Below are 19,300 nucleotides of genomic sequence, written 5' to 3' on the forward strand. Positions count from 1 at the left end.
GATGTATGAGATGAAGCACCATCCTGCTGCAGAATTTGACCGCTTTTATGATTTGGAATATAAGAAGTTGCTAATACTTCTTGATATTTTATGCTATTGATATTGCCTTTCACCTTACAAATGTTTCGCACACCCCAATGCTGAATGTAACCCCAGACCATGATCTTTCCACCACCAGATTTAACTGTTTTCTGGGTGTATTTTGGATCAATACGGGCTCTAGTAGGTCTCCTGCAGTATTTGTGGCGGCTGTGGTATAATTCTACTGAAGATTCATCAGAGAAATCCACCTTCTGCCACTTTTCCAGCGTCCATCTGTTTAGCAGGCTGTGCGACTTTGCAAATGCCACACGGTTTTTTATTTGCCTTTTGTTTAGTGCTGGCTTCTGGGCACTGATTCGATCATGGAGGCCATTTTCAGACAGAATCGTACAAATTGTTGTAGTTGACACAGGGACTTGAGGTGACCAGGCCTGTTGGAGCTCTGCTGCAGTGAAAGAGGGGCTTGTTTCGCATTTTCTAACCAACAAATGTTCTTCCTGAGCAGTTGTCTTGTGGGGTCTGCCGGACCTGGTCTTGAAACACATCTCCAGTCTCTTCAAATCTTTTTTTAATTCTTTGTACTTGATGCTGAGACACATGAAAGGTGCCAGCCACCTCTGCTGTGGATCTGGTGATCAGCCTCTTGATAATCCAGGCTTTGGTCGCAGGGTTGATTTTTAGCATGTTGTCAGAGCTCAAGTTGCAGTTCAAGTGAAGGTCTGGGGTGTTGGGTTTCTTTTTATACACACACACTAATTAACCGATCATTTACTGAGCACAAGTGAGGATATAAACTAGAACTGGGTGCATTATATGACCAGGCGACAAAACTTTTGTCTTGCCAAAATCAGACCATTCTGTGTCCATTAACTGACGAATATTTCTGCATTGATGCCAATTTATTTTCTTAACCTAAACCACATTTTGGAGGGTTTCAGCTTTCAAAACAATAATTTATACAACCAATGGATGAATTTAGCGTCAGGTTATAAGCTTTTATTTACATGACATGGATAAGCGACATAACTTCTGTCAGCGAGTGTAGACCAATTAATGCCGGATAATTGGCTGTGATAATCAGAATTTTAAGTTTTTTTTCATTCTTATTTATTGAGTTATTCCACTCTTTACACAAAATGTGCAGGCTGCAAAAATAGACAAATCACCAGCTCTAAACCCGTGGATCAAGAGCAGTGTACCAGGAAGCGATGACGTCTCATACATCAGTCATCTGACTACTGCGGCCTGTGATTGGCTGCAGCAGGATTGCAACAGCGTATCATCAGAGGCACTTTCAATGATGCCCATTCAAGTCATCTGACCTCTGCAGCCAATCACTGACCTATGCGGTCAGGTAACTGAAGAACTGGACCTCATTACTTCCCTTTGTGCTGCAGACCAGTGTAGACAGTTCTTGATCCACAGGTTTAGGGCAGATGGAGATTTACCAGTGATAAGAGAGCCCTTAATACACTGATTTGTGGAGGTCATAATGCAAGGATCCCCAGTGATAAAAACTTCTTATGTGTCTGTACAACATACCATGTTTTTTTTTTATTATAAAACAAAAAACATTTTACGTTTTTTCAACTATCCTTCTTTCAAAGCTGTTGCCTTGTACTTAAATTCAACATTGGTGTCATTTTGTTCCAGACCCAACCTCAAATTGATCCCAACAAACCTTTCTGGATTCTGCGAATTGTCAGTGAAACTAGTGAGGCGGATGCACTAGAGGTGAAAAAAGACACTGAGCGTATAGACGAGATAAGAGCCCTAAAACAAGCTTGGGAGTTGGCAGAACCAGGGCGTGCTGTCAAGGTAACTTAATATAAATCTGCAAATATTAGACCAGTGAAATGTATTAGCGAGAAAATATATCTACGGTATGTCCATTCTTTTATCATTTACTAAACAACTAAAAACTGTACATGCAGGCTTTACAGTCACGACTTCAGTTTGTGAACAAGTATGAGCAGAAGGCTTCCACAGAACAAACAGAGAATAGCCCTCAAGATGACCAGGTTTCTGCTGGGGAAGAAGGTAAAAACCAATGCAAGAACAGAATTAAGTTTAAAGCGAACCGACATCATGGTTTAGCTAAGTAAAGTATGCCTCCTATTTTACATAATGCATATATAGTATTGTAGGCTTAGAAAAAAAATACATCCAGCAAAATGGCACTCGCGTCGACGCCTCTATCTCTTACTGATAGATGCTACTGCACAGGCGCCGCTGCTGGGGCCATTAATAATTATAATAATTTTATTTATATAACACCAACATATTCCGCAGCGCTTTACAAATTATAAAGGGGATTTGTACAGACAATAGACATTGCAGCAAAACAGATACCAAGAGGAGTTGGGGGCCCTGCTCGCAAGCTTACAAATTATGAGGAAAAAGGGAGACATGAGAGGTGGATGGTAACAATTGCTTTCGTTGTTCGGACCGGCCATAATGTAAGGATCGGTGTTCATGTAATGCTGCATGAACCAGTTAACTGCCTAAGTATGTAACAGTACAGACACTGAGGGCTATTAACTGCATAAAGCATGTGAGAACATGATGCGAGGAACCTGATTATGGTTTAAGTTTTTGAATGGGCCACACAGGGATAGTTAGGTTAATGCGTTGAGGCGGTAGGCTGCAGCCAAATGTTTTTTCCTCCAGCAAAATGGCAGCAGTACTTGCGCAGTAGCATTTATTGGCAAGCGCCAGATACTACTACACATGTGCCGGCGCCGATTAGCTGCAGCAATTCTTTTTTCTCCAGCAAAATGGAGGTGGCGTAAGCGCAGTAGCGTCTATCGGAAAGCACCAGATGCTACTGGAAAAAAAAATTGGCTGCAGCTAAATGATGCCGGTGGCGGCGCCTGTTCAGTAACATCTGTAAGAGATAAATTCTGCTGCGCAGGTGCTGCCGCTGGCGTCATTTTGCTGGATGGAACTTTTTTTTTCCTAAGCCCACAATATTATGAGCATTATGTAAACTAGGAGGCATGTGACTGAAGGTTCAGTGACCTGTCATAAGATATACAGATGCATATGTAAGCAGAGCACCACATAAATACCTCCCCACAAGACGCCCTGAAGCACAAGAATCTCATTAACTGAAAACTGCAAATATAGATTAAACAGCAACCACAGGACAGATTTCATCAACCAGTGCATCATTATAATCAGTATAACAGCGCCGACCTGACATTGTCTGTAGACATTACTTAGCAAAATTCTATTGACAGGCTCACTTTAAATTTTATATTGCAGTTTTTCTTATTGTCTATCATTGCCTGTTAATCTGTCTTGCTGCATACTAAAAGTTACATGTATCCCAAAATGGTACAAAAAACACATTTCGTGCTGTCAAATAACAAAATCAAATAAAACCTGTAACTTGTGGTAGGGTTTCAGAGTTGGATTCCACTATGTAATACACAGTATGAACAGTTACTCATCACTCCAAACATGTAGAATGCAGTGAAAATGGTTTTATTTCAGACATCCCTCACAGGTTAATGGGGTTCTCCGGTGAAAACAAGTTATCAGCTATCCATGGGTAGGTAATATTTTATTGATTGGTGAGTGTCTAACTGCTGGGGCCCACACAAATTGGCAGAATGAGGTACGGTACTTTTATCCCAGGCAGAGCCCTTTTATCCCCATTAGAATGTAGCAGCAGTCCGTGACCGAGCACTGCTCCACTCATTATCTAAAGCAGGGATGGGGAACCTCGAGCCCTCGGCTCATAAACAGCCCTCAATAACCTTTTCTCCTGCCTCTGGGCAGATTCCCAGGGATCACAGTGTTCGGGCTACGTTCTGACGGCTGCCAGCCCTTTAATTCCTTCTTGCTCTGCGAGCTTGCACACATTGCTCACTACTGAACACCATGCCATGTGCTCTTAAAGATTACGTCCTGCAAGCATCAGGACGTATTTTGTGGGTGTAGTTTGCAGATGTATGTACTGCAGATCTCCCACTGTTTGAGTTCTATAAATGTAACATAAGCAGTGACGAATTTCTCACTGTCAGGAGACCTGCAGTGTGATATACATTTGTGTTCTGTACAACTTTACTGCGAGTTCGTTACAGAAATTATTATCGCTAAGAGTCACCTGTGCTCCAGACTGACGCAAATCTGGGACATCATCCTTTCCAACTAACAGCAGAGCCGCAGGAAGGAGAAGCAGTTCCAGCCATCCCATCACATTAGGAGTGAGATAATTACAGTAAATGTTTGACCAAATATAGCAGGATAATTTTCAAATGGATGATTTTGTACAGCTGGTATAAATATCCAACTACATGGTATAGAACTGATAATATTCGAGAGTGCATATGGGCAATGTATTGGTAGTGTCATCAGGGCTGGCTCCAGGTTTTCGAGGGCCCCGGGCGAAAGAGTCTCAGTGGGCCCCCCCTTTAACACATACCCCGATTTATGATGCACAGATACGGCAGAGAAATATATAGTACAATGCCAGATTTCACTTCTTACATGAGTGACAGCTATTGTAAATTCTGCAGTGTATATATACAGGACAGGAGGAGTGGTACTGTGCAGTGTATATATACAGGAGGAAAGGTGCTGTGCAGTGTATATATACAGGAGAGGTGCTGTGCAGTGTATACATACAGGAGGAGAGGTGCTGGGCAGTGTATATATAGGACAGGAGGAAAGGTGCAGTGTATATATACAGGAGAGGTGCTGTGCAGTGTATATATACACAGGAGGAGCGGTACTGTGCAGTGTATATATACAGGGGGAGAGGTACTGTGCAGTGTATATATACAGGGGGAAAGGTGCTGTGCAGTGTATATATACACAGAAGGAAAGGTGCTGTGCAGTGTGTATATACAGTAGGAAAGGTGCTGTGCAGTGTATATATACAGGAGGAAAGGTGCTGTGCAGTGTATATATACACAGGAGGAAAGGTGCTGTGCAGTGTATATATACAGGAGGAAAGGTGCTGTGCAGTGTACATATACAGGAGGAGTGGTACTGTGCAGTGTATATATACAGGGGGAGATGTGCTGTGCAGTGTATATATACAGGAGAGGTGCTGTGCAGTGTATATATACAGGACAGGAGTAGCGGTACTGTGCAGTGTATATATACAGGAGGAGAGGTGCTGTGCAGTGTATATATACAGGAGAGGTGCTGTGCAGTGTCGTGAGCAGGGCGTTGTTGTATCAGAAAATCTTTTCTGTTTTGAGTTTTTCTATGAAACAAAAGACTTTTCTACATAAACAACGTTGTTTGGTTTTGCGGCCCTAACAGATCTGTGCTACAAAGTAACAGGCGGCTCGGGCATTAATGAGGGACCTGATGCTCAATCCTTTCCACAAACCCTAATGACCAATTAGTGCCCCGTCATTAGAAGCTCATTAAACGCCTCCCTGTCCCGAGCAGTCATGTACAGTATGGGGGGATCCTGCAGCCTACCCCCTGACTGCTCCATACCATACACTGCCCTCTGTCGCTCTCACTATTATCCTGTGCATTTCTCCTTCATCGTTACCCCATGTTACACTTGTCACCCCCCACTACAGAGTAGCAGGGCAGCCAATGTCACAGGTCACCCCCTCCCGGACCTTAATGGCAGCAGGAAATGTCTGCTCCTCTGTTGGGTTGGAACCTGATTTAATCAAGGAATAATGTGGATTTGTTGCCGGTGGCTGCAGGGGAAGGGTTAAGTGATGCCATGTAATTGGTGGGAGCAGTGGCAGCTGCTGGGACCTGGACAGACACAACCAATGTTGCTGTGACTGCACAGTGTGACCTGGAGGAGAGAAGCTGAGACTCCGGAGCAGAAATCACCCACATGCCAGCACTGGGCATAGTCCCTCCAGTCACCAGCCTGGGGCCACAGGGCCCCAACGTACAGCCCACAGCTCAGTTTTATCCATGGCAGCAGCTCCCCTTCCTCCTGGCATCTGGTTAACCCCATTTATGCGGGTCGGATTGTTATCTTTAAGGTTTAGCAATAACCTTCATACAGATGGGAAGGGGTTAAGCTTCTTCCTACCCCACTGGTGCAGGTTTGGTGCAGCATGCATGTATTCTGGGAGAGCTGGGTGGCTGCAGGTTGCAGGCTGCACCCCACCAGCTGCTCCTCCAGACATCACCCACATTTTTAGGCAGCGGAGACAGACAGCATAGTAACATATAACATAGTAACATAGTTAGTAAGGCCGAAAAAAGACATTTGTCCATCCAGTTCAGCCTATATTCCATCATAATAAATCCCCAGATCTACGTCCTTCTACAGAACCTAATTGTATGATACAATATTGTTCTGCTCCAGGAAGACATCCAGGCCTCTCTTGAACCCCTCGACTGAGTTCGCCATCACCACCTCCTCAGGCAAGCAATTCCAGATTCTCACTGCCCTAACAGTAAAGAATCCTCTTCTATGTTGGTGGAAAAACCTTCTCTCCTCCAGACGCAAAGAATGCCCCCTTGTGCCCGTCACCTTCCTTGGTATAAACAGATCCTCAGCGAGATATTTGTATTGTCCCCTTATATACTTATACATGGTTATTAGATCGCCCCTCAGTCGTCTTTTTTCTAGACTAAATAATCCTAATTTTGCTAATCTATCTGGGTATTGTAGTTCTCCCATCCCCTTTATTAATTTTGTTGCCCTCCTTTGTACTCTCTCTAGTTCCATTATATCCTTCCTGAGCACCGGTGACCAAAACTGGACACAGTACTCCATGTGCGGTCTAACTAGGGATTTGTACAGAGGCAGTATAATGCTCTCATCATGTGTATCCAGACCTCTTTTAATGCACCCCATGATCCTGTTTGCCTTGGCAGCTGCTGCCTGGCACTGGCTGCTCCAGGTAAGTTTATCATTAACTAGGATCCCCAAGTCCTTCTCCCTGTCAGATTTACCCAGTGGTTTCCCATTCAGTGTGTAATGGTGATATTGATTCCTTCTTCCCATGTGTATAACCTTACATTTATCATTGTTAAACCTCATCTGCCACCTTTCAGCCCAAGTTTCCAACTTATCCAGATCCATCTGTAGCAGAATACTATCTTCTCTTGTATTAACTGCTTTACATAGTTTTGTATCATCTGCAAATATCGATATTTTACTGTGTAAACCTTCTACAAGATCATTAATGAATATGTTGAAGAGAACAGGTCCCAATACTGACCCCTGCGGTACCCCACTGGTCACAGCGACCCAGTTAGAGACTATACCATTTATAACCACCCTCTGCTTTCTATCACTAAGCCAGTTACTAACCCATTTACACACATTTTCCCACAGACCAAGCATTCTCATTTTGTGTACCAACCTCTTGTGCGGCACGGTATCAAACGCTTTGGAAAAATCGAGATATACCACGTCCAATGACTCACCGTGGTCCAGCCTATAGCTTACCTCTTCATAAAAACTGATTAGATTGGTTTGACAGGAGCGATTTCTCATAAACCCATGCTGATATGGAGTTAAACAGTTATTCTCATTGAGATAATCCAGAATAACATCCCTCAGAAACCCTTCAAATATTTTACCAACAATAGAGGTTAGACTTACTGGCCTATAATTTCCAGGTTCACTTTTAGAGCCCTTTTTGAATATTGGCACCACATTTGCTATGCGCCAATCCTGCGGAACAGACCCTGTCGCTATAGAGTCCCTAAAAATAAGAAATAATGGTTTATCTATTACATTACTTAGTTCTCTTAGTACTCGTGGGTGTATGCCATCCGGACCCGGAGATTTATCTATTTTAATCTTATTTAGCCGGTTTCGCACCTCTTCTTGGGTTAGATTGGTGACCCTTAATATAGGGTTTTCATTGTTTCTTGGGATTTCACCTAGCATTTCATTTTCCACCGTGAATACCGTGGAGAAGAAGGTGTTTAATATGTTAGCTTTTTCCTCGTCATCTACAACCATTCTTTCCTCACTATTTTTTAAGGGGCCTACATTTTCAGTTTTTATTCTTTTACTATTGATATAGTTGAAGAACAGTTTGGGATTAGTTTTACTCTCCTTAGCAATGTGCTTCTCTGTTTCCTTTTTGGCAGCTTTAATTAGTTTTTTAGATAAAGTATTATTCTCCCTATAGTTTTTTAGAGCTTCAATGGTGCCATCCTGCTTTAGTAGTGCAAATGCTTTCTTTTTACTGTTAATTGCCTGTCTTACTTCTTTGTTTAGCCACATTGGGTTTTTCCTATTTCTAGTCCTTTTATTCCCACAAGGTATAAACCGCTTACACTGCCTATTTAGGATGTTCTTAAACATTTCCCATTTATTATCTGTATTCTTATTTCTGAGGATATTGTCCCAGTCTACCAGATTAAGGGCATCTCTAAGCTGGTCAAACTTTGCCTTCCTAAAGTTCAGTGTTTTTGTGACTCCCTGACAAGTCCCCCTAGTGAAAGACAGGTGAAACTGTACAATATTGTGGTCGCTATTTCCTAGATGCCCGACCACCTGCAGATTTGTTATTCTGTCAGGTCTATTAGATAGTATTAGGTCTAAAAGTGCTGCTCCTCTGGTTGGATTCTGCACCAATTGTGAAAGATAATTTTTCTTGGTTATTAGCAGAAACCTGTTGCCTTTATGGGTTTCACAGGTTTCTGTTTCCCAGTTAATATCCGGGTAGTTAAAGTCCCCCATAACCAGGACCTCATTATGGGTTGCAGCTTCATCTATCTGCTTTAGAAGTAGACTTTCCATGGTTTCTGTTATATTTGGGGGTTTGTAACAGACCCCAATGAGAATTTTGTTACCATTTTTCCCTCCATGAATTTCGACCCATATGGACTCGACATCCTCATTTCCTTCGCTAATATCCTCCCTTAAAGTGGACTTTAGAGAAGACTTTACATAGAGACAAACCCCTCCTCCTCTCCGATTTTTACGATCCTTTCTAAACAGACTGTAACCCTGTAAGTTAACTGCCCAGTCATAGCTTTCATCTAACCATGTCTCGGTTATTCCCTTTATGTCAAAGTTACCTGTAGATATTTCTGCTTCTAGTTCTTCCATCTTGTTTTTCAGGCTTCTGGCGTTTGCGAGCATGCAGTTTAGAGGATTTTGTTTTGTTCCAATCTCCTCACTGTGGATTGTTTTAGAAATGTTCTTACCTCCCTTCTGAGTATGTTTTCCTGGATCTTCTTTGTTCAAGTCTAATGTTTTTCTTCCCGTCCCCTCTTCTTCTAGTTTAACGCCCTCCTGATGAGTGTAGCGAGTCTTCTGGCGAATGTGTGTTTCCCAGGTTTGTTGAGGTGTAGTCCGTCTCTGGCGAGGAGTCCATCGTACAAGTAATTCACACCGTGGTCCAGGAATCCGAATCCTTGTTGTCTGCACCATCGTCTTAGCCAGTTGTTTGCATCAAGGATCCTGTTCCATCTCCTGGTGCCATGCCCGTCTACTGGAAGGATAGAAGAAAAAACTACCTGTGCATCCAGTTCCTTTACTTTCTTCCCCAACTCTTCAAAGTCTTTGCAGATTGTCGGTAGGTCCTTCCTTGCCGTGTCATTGGTGCCAACATGTATCAGAAGAAATGGGTGGACGTCCTTGGAGCTAAATAGCTTTGGTATCCTATCGGTCACATCCTTGATCATCGCACCTGGAAGGCAGCATACTTCTCTTGCAGTTATGTCCGGTCTGCAGATGGCTGCTTCTGTGCCTCTCAGTAGTGAGTCTCCCACCACCACCACTCTTCGTTGCTTCTTGGCTGTACTTTTTGCTGTCACTTGTTGCTGTGTGCCCTTTTCTTTTTTGCTTGCTGGTATTGCTTCATCCTTAGGTGTGCCATCTTCATCCTCTACAAAGATTTGATATCGGTTCTTTAGTTGTGTGGTTGGTGATTTCTCCATGGTCTTCTTGCTTCTTTTGGTCACATGCTTCCACTCATCTGCTTTTGGAGGTTCTCTGACACTTTTTTCACCTTCTGTGACCAGTAGAGATGCTTCTGTTCTGTCTAGAAAGTCTTCATTCTCTTTGATGAGTTTCAAAGTTGCTATTCTTTCTTCCAGACCCCGCACCTTTTCTTCTAAAAGGGCCACTAGTCTACACTTCTGACAGGTGAAATTTGATTCTTCTTCTGGTCGATCTGTGAACATGTAGCACATGCTGCAGCTCACCATGTAGGTTGTCACATCTGCCATGTTGCTCCTAGATCCTGCTGACTTGCTGTGTGTTTTCCTTCTTGTGTAATCTACTCAGCCAAGCTGTCTTGCAATAATGTCCTACAGGCAAAAATTTGCACGCCGTCAGCAGCAGACTGAACCACAAGACCAACTGCAATCACTGCTGGATACCTTTGCACTCACTCTGGCACTGGTAGGAGCTCCTCCGGAATCTGCCTGATAAGTTCAGCTCAGCACTGCAGCCAGAGAACGTGCTCTCTCCACCCACAAACAATGTCACACTGGCTGCCTTCTCTTAACCCCTATGTGTGCCTGCCTGGCTGCACTGACTGAGTGAGAAGATGCTTGTGTCAGAGCTGGCACATAGGGGTTAAGAGAACGCAGCCAACAGTGACTTTGTGGGCGGAGAGAGCATGTTCTCCTGCTCTGCTCTCCCAGCTGTATCTATGACAGCATGAGTGGGCCCCCCTCTCTCCCCAGGGCCCCGGCATTTGCCCAGGTGCGCCGGGTGCTGACACCGGCCCTGAGTGTCATATCTCCTCCAGTACCTGCAATTGCAATGTCTGCTTCTGTCACCAGGTGCCGCTATATTCATTCTGCGTGTGGCGCTGATAGTGGAGGAGACGTCGGAACTAGAAGCTCTGGGTAGGGCAGACTCCATTCACTGAGACAAGGAGGAAAAATAGGGAAATAGGAGAGCAGGGCAGGCCAGACAGGTGCTGGTAGTGGAGGACTCAATTATTAGGGGAACAGATAGGGCAATCTGTCACAAAGACAGGGATCGTCGAATGGTGTGCTGCCTACCTGGCGCTCGAGTCCGACACATCGCTGAACGGGTGAACAGATTATTGGGAGGGGCTGGTGAGGACCCAGTGGTCATGGTGCACATTGGCACAAATGACAAAGTTAGAGGTAGGTGGAAGTTCCTTAAAGATGATTTCAGGGAATTAGGCCGCAAGCTGAAAGCAAGGACCTCCAACGTGGTATTTTCCGAAATACTGCCTGTACCACGTGCCACGCAAGAGATACAATGGGAGATTAGGGAGGTTAATAAGTGGCTCAAGAATTGGTGTAGGAAGGAGGGGTTTGGGTTCCTGCAGAACTGGGCCGACTTCTCAGTTGGCTACAGGCTCTACGCTAGGGACGGGCTGCACCTCAATGGGGAGGGTGCAGCTGTATTGGGGGAGAAAATGGCTAGAAGGTTGGAGGAGTGTTTAAACTAGGAATTGGGGGGGAGGGTATTCATTTTATAGGAGGGGAAGATAGTGCAGACAGAGACCTGGGCACAAATAAGGAAGTTGGGGGTGGCGGTGGCATGGGGGGTGGGGTTAGAACAGTTAATAATTTAAGAAATAATAGAGGTGCAGAGAGATACCTAAAATGTATGTATACTAATGCCAGAAGCTTCGCCAACAAAATGGACGAATTAGAACTAATGTTGTTGGAGCATAATTATGACATGGTGGGGATATCTGAGACATGGCTGGATGAGAGCCATGACTGGGCTGTTATCTTGAAGGGCTATAGCCTGTTCAGAAATGACCGTACTGTCCTTAAAACCCATACTGCGTGATAATATAGGTGAATTTAATGAAAATGTAGAATCCCTGTGGGTGGAGATAAGGGGAGGGGGAAAAAATAATAAATTACTGATAGGGGTTTGTTATAAATCTCCAAAAATAATGGAAGCAATGGAGAATATCCTCGTAAAGCAAATAGATGAAGCTGCGACTCAAGGAGAAGTCATTATTATGGGGGACTTCAACTACCCTGAAATAGATTGGGGAACAGAAACCTGCAGTTCCAGCAAAGGTAATCGGTTTTTGACAACTATGAGAGACAATTACCTTTCACAACTGGTTCAGGACTCAACAAGAAGGGGGGCACTGCTAGACCTAATATTAACCAACAGGCCAGACCGCATATCAAATATAAGGGTTGGGGGTCACTTGGGTAACAGCGATCACAAAATAATAAGTTTTCATGTATCCTTTAAAAAGATGTGTAATTGAGGGGTTACAAGGACACTAAACGTCAGGAGGGCAAATTTCCAACGGATGAGAGAGGATCTTGGTGCAATTAACTGGGACGATATCCTGAGACACAAAAATGCACAAAGAAAATGGGAGACATTTATTAGCATCCTGGATAGGACCTGTGCACAGTATGTACCGTATGGGAATAAACATACTAGAAATAGGAGGAAATCAATATGGTTAAATAGAGCTGTAAGGGGAGCAATAAGTGACAAAAAGAAAGCATTTAGAGAATTAAAGGAAGTAGGTAGTGAGGAGGCATTAAATAAATACAAAAAATTAAATAAATTCGGTAAAAAGCAAATCAAGGCAGCAAAGATTGAGACAGAGAGACTCATTGCCAGAGAGAGTAAAAATAATCCTAAAATATTCTTTAACTGCATAAATAGTAAGAAACTAAAAAATGATAGTGTTGGCCCCCTTAAAAATAGTCTGGGTGAAATGGTGGATGAGGATGAGGAAAAAGCCAATATGCTAAATGACTTTTTTTCATCAGTATTTACACAAGAAAATCCCATGGCAGACAAAATGACTAGTGATAAAAATTTACCATTAAATGTCACCTGCTTAACCCAGCAGGAAGTGAGGCGGCGTCTAAAAATCACTAAAATTGACAAATCTCCGGGCCCGGATGGGTGTTATGACCTGGTGGTCAGGACAATAATGGACCTGGTGGTTAAGAGCACACGGAATGACCTGATAGTTACTGATAATAAGGACGAGCTCTGTGACATGGGAACTCTGCTGACTGCAATCCCTAATCCTATCAACCACAATAGAAATAGCCGTGGATTGCGCCTAACGCTCCCTATGCAACTCGGCACAGCCTAAGAAACTAGCTAGCTCTGAAGATAGAAAAATAAAGTCTACCTTGCCTCAGAGAAATTCCCCAAAGGAAAAGGCAGCCCCCCACATATAATGACTGTGAGTAAAGATGAAAATACAAACACAGAGATGAAATAGATTTAGCAAAGTGAGGCCCGACTTACTTACAGACCGAGGATAGGAAAGGTTACTTTGCGGTCGGCACAAAAACCTACAAAAAGACCACGCAGAGGGCACAAAAAGACCCTCCGCACCGACTCACGGTGCGGAGGCACTCCCTCTGCGTCCCAGAGCTTCCAGCAAGCAAGACAACAAATAAATAGCAAGCTGGACAGAAAAATAGAAAACCAAAGAAATACAAGCTGGAACTTAGCTTCTGATGGGAAGACAGGTCACAAGAACGATCCAGGAGTGAACTAGACCAATACTGGAACATTGACAGGTGGCATAGAGCAAGGATCTAAGTGGAGTTAAATAGAGCAGCAGCTAACGAATTAACCTAGTCACCTGTGAAACTCAGAAACACCCACCAGAGGAAGTCCATGGACAGAACCAGCCAAAGTACCATTCACGACCACAGGAGGGAGCCCGACAACAGAATTCACAACAGATGGGATACACCCCCGAGTACTGAAGGAATTAAGTACAGTCATTGATAGACCACTATTTTTAATCTTTAAAGACTCCATAATAACAGGGTCTGTACCACAGGACTGGCGTATAGCAAATGTGGTGCCAATATTCAAAAAGGGGACAAAAACTGAACTCGGAAATTATAGGCCAGTAAGCTTAACCTCTACTGTGGGTAAAATCCTGGAGGGCATTCTAAGGGATGCTATACTGGAGTATCTGAAGAGGAATAACCTCATGACCCAGTATCAGCACGGGTTTACTAGGGACCGTTCATGTCAGACTAATTTGATCAGTTTCTATGAAGAGGTAAGTTCCGGATTGGACCAAGGGAACCCAGTGGATGTAGTGTATATGGACTTTTCAAAAGCTTTTGATACAGTAACACACAAAAGGTTGATACATAAAATGAGAATAATGGGGATAGGGGAAAATATGTGCAAGTGGGTTGAGAGCTGGCTCAGGGATAGGAAACAAAGGGTGTTTATTAATGGAGCACACTCGGACTGGGTAGCGTTTAGCAATGGGGTACCACAGGGGTCAGTATTGGTCCCTCTTCTTTTTAACATATTTATTAATGACATTGTAGGGGGCATTCAGAGTAGAATTTCAATATTTGCAGATGACACTAAACTCTGCAGGGTAATCAATACAGAGGAGGACAATTTTATATTACAGGATGATTTATGTAAACTAGAAGCTTGGGCTGATAAATGGCAAATGAGCTTTAATGGGGGTAAATGTAAGGTCGTGCACTTGGGTAGAAGAAATAAGATGTATAATTATGTGCTTAATTCTAAAACTCTGGGCAAAACCGTCAATGAAAAAGACCTGGGAATATGGGTGGATGACAAACTCATATTCAGTGGCCAGTGTCAGGCAGCTGCTACAAAGGCAAATAAAATAATGGGATGCATTAAAAGAGGCATAGATGCTCATGAGGAGAGCATAATTTTACCTCTATACAAGTCACTAGTTCGACCACACTTAGAATACTGTGCACAGTTCTGGTCTCCGGTGTATAAGAAAGACATAGCTGAACTAGAGCGGGTGCAGAGAAGAGCGACCAAGGTTATTAGAGGACTGGGGGGTCTGCAATACCAAGATAGGTTATTACACTTGGGGCTATTTAGTTTGGAAAAACGAAGACTAAGGGGTGATCTTATGTTAATGCATAAATATATGAGGGGACAGTACAAGGACCTTTCTGATGATCTTTTTAATCATAGACCTGAAACCGGGACTAAGGGGCATCCTCTGCGTTTGGAGGAAAAAAGGTTTAAGCATAATAACAGATGTGGATTCTTTACTGTAAGAGCAGTGAGACTATGGAACTCTCTGCCATATGATGTTGTAATGAGTGATTTGTTACTTAAATTTAAGAGGGGACTGGATACCTTTCTGGAAAAGTATAATGTTACAGGGTATATACACTAGATTCCTTGATAGGGCGTTGATCCAGGGAACTAGTCTGATTGCCGTATTTGGAGTCGGGAAGGAATTTTTTTCCCCAATGTGGAGCTTACTATTTGCCACATGGGTTTTTTTTGCCTTCCTCTGGATCAACATGTTAGGGCATGTTAGGTTAGGCTATGGGTTGAACTAGATGGACTTATAGTCTTCCTTCAACCTTAATAACTATGTAACTATGTAACTATGTAAGGATGGCTGGGACCAGTAGTGCCATCCAGTCTGGCCGTGTAGGAGCATGTGCTATCCAGCTGCAGTATTCAGCTCCCTGCCTTGGCTAATAAGAGAGCACCACACCTTACTAATGCTCCCACTGCTAGTTATTGTTCTACTTGCCTGATTTAGAGCTTTTTACTTGGACCTTTGCCCACTCCCTGACTACACCGAGTTCCAAATTATTATGTAAAGTGTATTTAAGTGTCATAAAGTTGTAATTTTTCAATTAAACTCATGGATGATATTGTGTCTCAAGGATCTTTGGATCACTGAAATCAATCTCAAACACTTGTGATAATTAGCTTGCCAGGTGTGCCCAATTAAAGGAAAACTACTTAAGAAGGACGTTCCACATTATTCAGCAGGACACAGGTTTCAAGCAATATGGGAAAGAAAAAGGATATCTCTACTGTCAAATAGTGTCAAATAGTGCAATGCCTTGGAGAAGGTATGAAACATTAGATATTTCATGAAAACCTCATGCGTGATCATTATACTGTGAAGAGATTTGTGGCTGATACAGTGCACAAACGGTTGTGAGCAGATAAAGGCATAATGAGGAAGGTTTCTGCCAGACAAATTAATTGAATTAAGAGAGCAACTAATAAAATACCATCACAAAGCAGCAAACAGGTATTTGAATCTGCTAGCGCCTCTGGAGTCGTGTGAACCTCATGATGTAGGATCCTCCAGAGGCTTGCAATTGTTTATAAAGCTACAATTCGGCTACCCCTAAACAGTACTCACAAGCAGAAATGGTTGCAGTTTGCCAAGACATCCCTGAAGAATAGTCTTGTTTAATGATGAGTGCCATACAACCCTAGATGGTCCATATGGATGGAGTAGTGGATGGTTGATGGATGGCCACCATATTCCAACAAGAATGCAACGTCAGCAAAGAGGTGGCAGAGTCATGATTTGGGCCAGAGAGAGAAAGCTGGTAGGCCCCTTTAAGGTCCCTGAAGGTGTGAAAACGACCTAGGCAAAGTATAGAGTTTCTGACTGACCACTTTTTTCCATGGTACAAAAAGAACTGTGCCATCAATAGCAAAATCATCTTCAAGTATCACAGTACCCCATCCCATGCTGCAAAGAATACCTCTGAGTCTTTGGCTGCTATGGGCATAAAAGGAGAGAAACTCATGGTGTGATCACCATCTTTCACTGACCTCAACCCTATTGAGAACCTTTGTAGTATTCTCAAGCAAAAGATCTTTGCAGGTGAAAAGCAGTTCAAATTAAACAGCAGCTCTGGGGGCTAATCTGAAATCCTGCAAAGAAGTTCAAGCAGAAACTATATAAAAACTCCCATGTTCAATGGGTTGTGAAAGTAATATCAAAGAAGGGATCCTATGTTAACATTTAATTTGGCCTGTTAAGATGTTTTTGAGTGATATTTTTGATTGAAAAAGCTTTTGATTTCAGTAAATGTGACCCCTTAATGCTGCATATTCAACAAATGATCCTTCACTTCTTTACAACCTATAAAATATATGGAAACTTTGTTCTGCATAATAGTTTAGAAAAGTGCATTTTGCGTTTTTTTTTTTAGTTTAACTGGCAGAGCCAATTTTGTACTTAATGACCAAGCCAATCTTTACAATTCTGACCACTGATACTTTATGAAGTTATAGCTCTGAAACACTTCAACGGATCCCACTGATTCTGAGAATGTTCATTTGTGACATATTGTACATGTTGACATGTTAGTGGTAAAAAAAAATTTGATATGACTTGCGCTTATTTATGAAAAAAACAGAAATTTGACAAAAATTTTGAAAATTTAGAAATTTTCAAAATTTTAATTTTTGTGTCCTTAAATCAGAGAGTCATATCACACAAAATAGTTGATAAATAACATTTCCCACGTGTCTACTTTACATCAGCACAATTTTGGAAACATATTTTTTATTGTTAGGACATTATAAGGGTTAAAAGTTGACCAGCGATTTCTTATTTTTCCAACAAAATTTACAAAACTTTTTTTAGGGACCACCTCATATTTACAGTAAGTTTAGGGGGTCACTATGACAGAAAATACCCAAAAGTGACACCATTCTAAAAACTACACCCCTCACGGTGTGCAAAACCACATTCAAGAAGTTTATTAACCCTTCAGGTGCTTCACGAGAACTAAAGCAGTGTGGAAGGAAAAAATGAACATTTTACATTTTTCACAAAAATGTGCTTTGGAACCAAACTTTTTTATTTTCACAATTGTATCAGGAGAAATTGGACCACATATTTGATGTACAATTTCTCCTGAGTGTGCCGATACCCCATATGTGGGGGAAAGCCACTGTTTGGGTACATGGAGGGCTCAGAAGGGAGGGAGCACCGTTTGACTTTTTGAACGCAAAATTGGCTGGAATCAATGGCAGGACCCATGTCACCTTTAGAGATCCCCTGATATACCTAAACAGTGGAAACCCCCCAATTCTAACTACAATCTTAACATAGCGCTAACCCCAACCCCAACACATCCCTAACCATAATCCCAACCATAATCCTAACCACAACCCTATTCTCAACACTACCCTAACCCCAACACCACAACCCTAACCCCAACACAACCCTAAGCCCAACACAACCCTAACCCCAACACAACCAAAACCCCAACCCTAGCCCCAACCCTAACCATAGCCCAACCCTAACCCTAGCTCCAACCCTAACCTTAGCCCCAACCCTAACCCTAGCTTTAACCCTAGCCCCAACCCTAACCCTAGCCCAACCCTAACCCTAGCTCTAACCCTGGCCCTAATCCTACCAAACCCTAACCCTAGCTCTAACCCCAACCATAACCTTAGCCCCAACCCTAACCCTAGCCCTAACCCTAGCTCAACCTTAGCTCTAACCCTAGCTCCAACCCTAACCCTAGCTTTAACCCCAACCCTAACCCTAGACCAACCCTAACCCTAGCCCAACTCTAACCCTAGCTCTAACCCCAACCATAGCCCCAACCTTAACCCTAGCTCTATACCCAACCCTAACCCTAGACCCAACCCTAACCCTAATGGAAAAATGGAAAAGAAATATTTTTTTTTTCTTTTATTATTTTCACTTACCATATATACTCGAGTATAAGTCGACCCGAGTATAAGCCGAGGTACCTAATTTTGGCACAAAAAACTGGGAAAACTTATTGACTCGAGTATAAGCTTAGGTTGGGAAATGCAACAGCTACTGGTAAATTTCAAAAATGAAAATAGATATCAATAAAAGTAAAATTAATTGAGACATCAGTAGATTAAATGTTTTTGAATATCCACATTGAATCAAGAGCCTCATAAGATGCTCCATACAAAAATATGCACCATGAAATGCTCCATAAAGGTTAATGATGGCCCGATACGATGCTCCATAGAAAAATATGCCCCATATAATGCTGCACAAAGGTTAATGATGGCCCCATAAGATGCTCCATACAAAATTTGCCTCATATAATGCTGCATAAAGGTTATGGCCCCATAAGATAATCCATAGAAAAATTTGCCCCATATAATGCTGCAAATAGGTTGATTATGGCCCCATAAGATGCTCCATAGAAAAATTTGCCCCATATAATGCTGCATATAGGTTGATTATAGCTCCATAAGATGCTTCATAGAAAAATTTGCCCCATATAATGCTGCATATAGGTTGATTATGGCCCCATAAGATGCTCCATTGAAAATGTGCCCCATATAATACTGCATATAGGTTGATTATGGCCTCATAAGATGCTCCATAGAAAATTTGCCCCATATAATGCTGCATAAAGGTTGATGATGGCCCCATAAGATGCTCCATAGAAAATTTGCCCCATATAATGCTGCATAAAGGTTGATGATGGCCCCATAAGATGTTCTATAGAAAATATGCCTCATATAAATTCATAAATTCATAGCCATGAGTCTGACCAGACGTGTCTGACCATCTTAGAAATTGCATTTTTAAATTGCAGTTTTTTAATTGCT

General features: G+C 42.5%; 1 protein-coding gene across 2 annotated transcripts in view; it reads left to right on the forward strand.

Moving 5' to 3' along the window:
* ADGB (androglobin) overlaps positions 1-19,300 on the forward strand; it is a 591,174-nt gene that overhangs the window by 447,034 nt on the left and 124,840 nt on the right. For both annotated transcript variants that reach the window (XM_069769164.1, XM_069769163.1), the window contains exons 31-32: positions 1,696-1,860; positions 1,977-2,082. In XM_069769164.1, the coding sequence (XP_069625265.1) occupies positions 1,696-1,860; positions 1,977-2,082 (271 nt within the window). The remainder of the gene's footprint in view (positions 1-1,695; positions 1,861-1,976; positions 2,083-19,300) is intronic.

This window comes from Ranitomeya imitator, chromosome 5 (assembly GCF_032444005.1).
Source record: "Ranitomeya imitator isolate aRanImi1 chromosome 5, aRanImi1.pri, whole genome shotgun sequence".
NCBI lineage: Eukaryota > Metazoa > Chordata > Amphibia > Anura > Dendrobatidae > Ranitomeya > Ranitomeya imitator.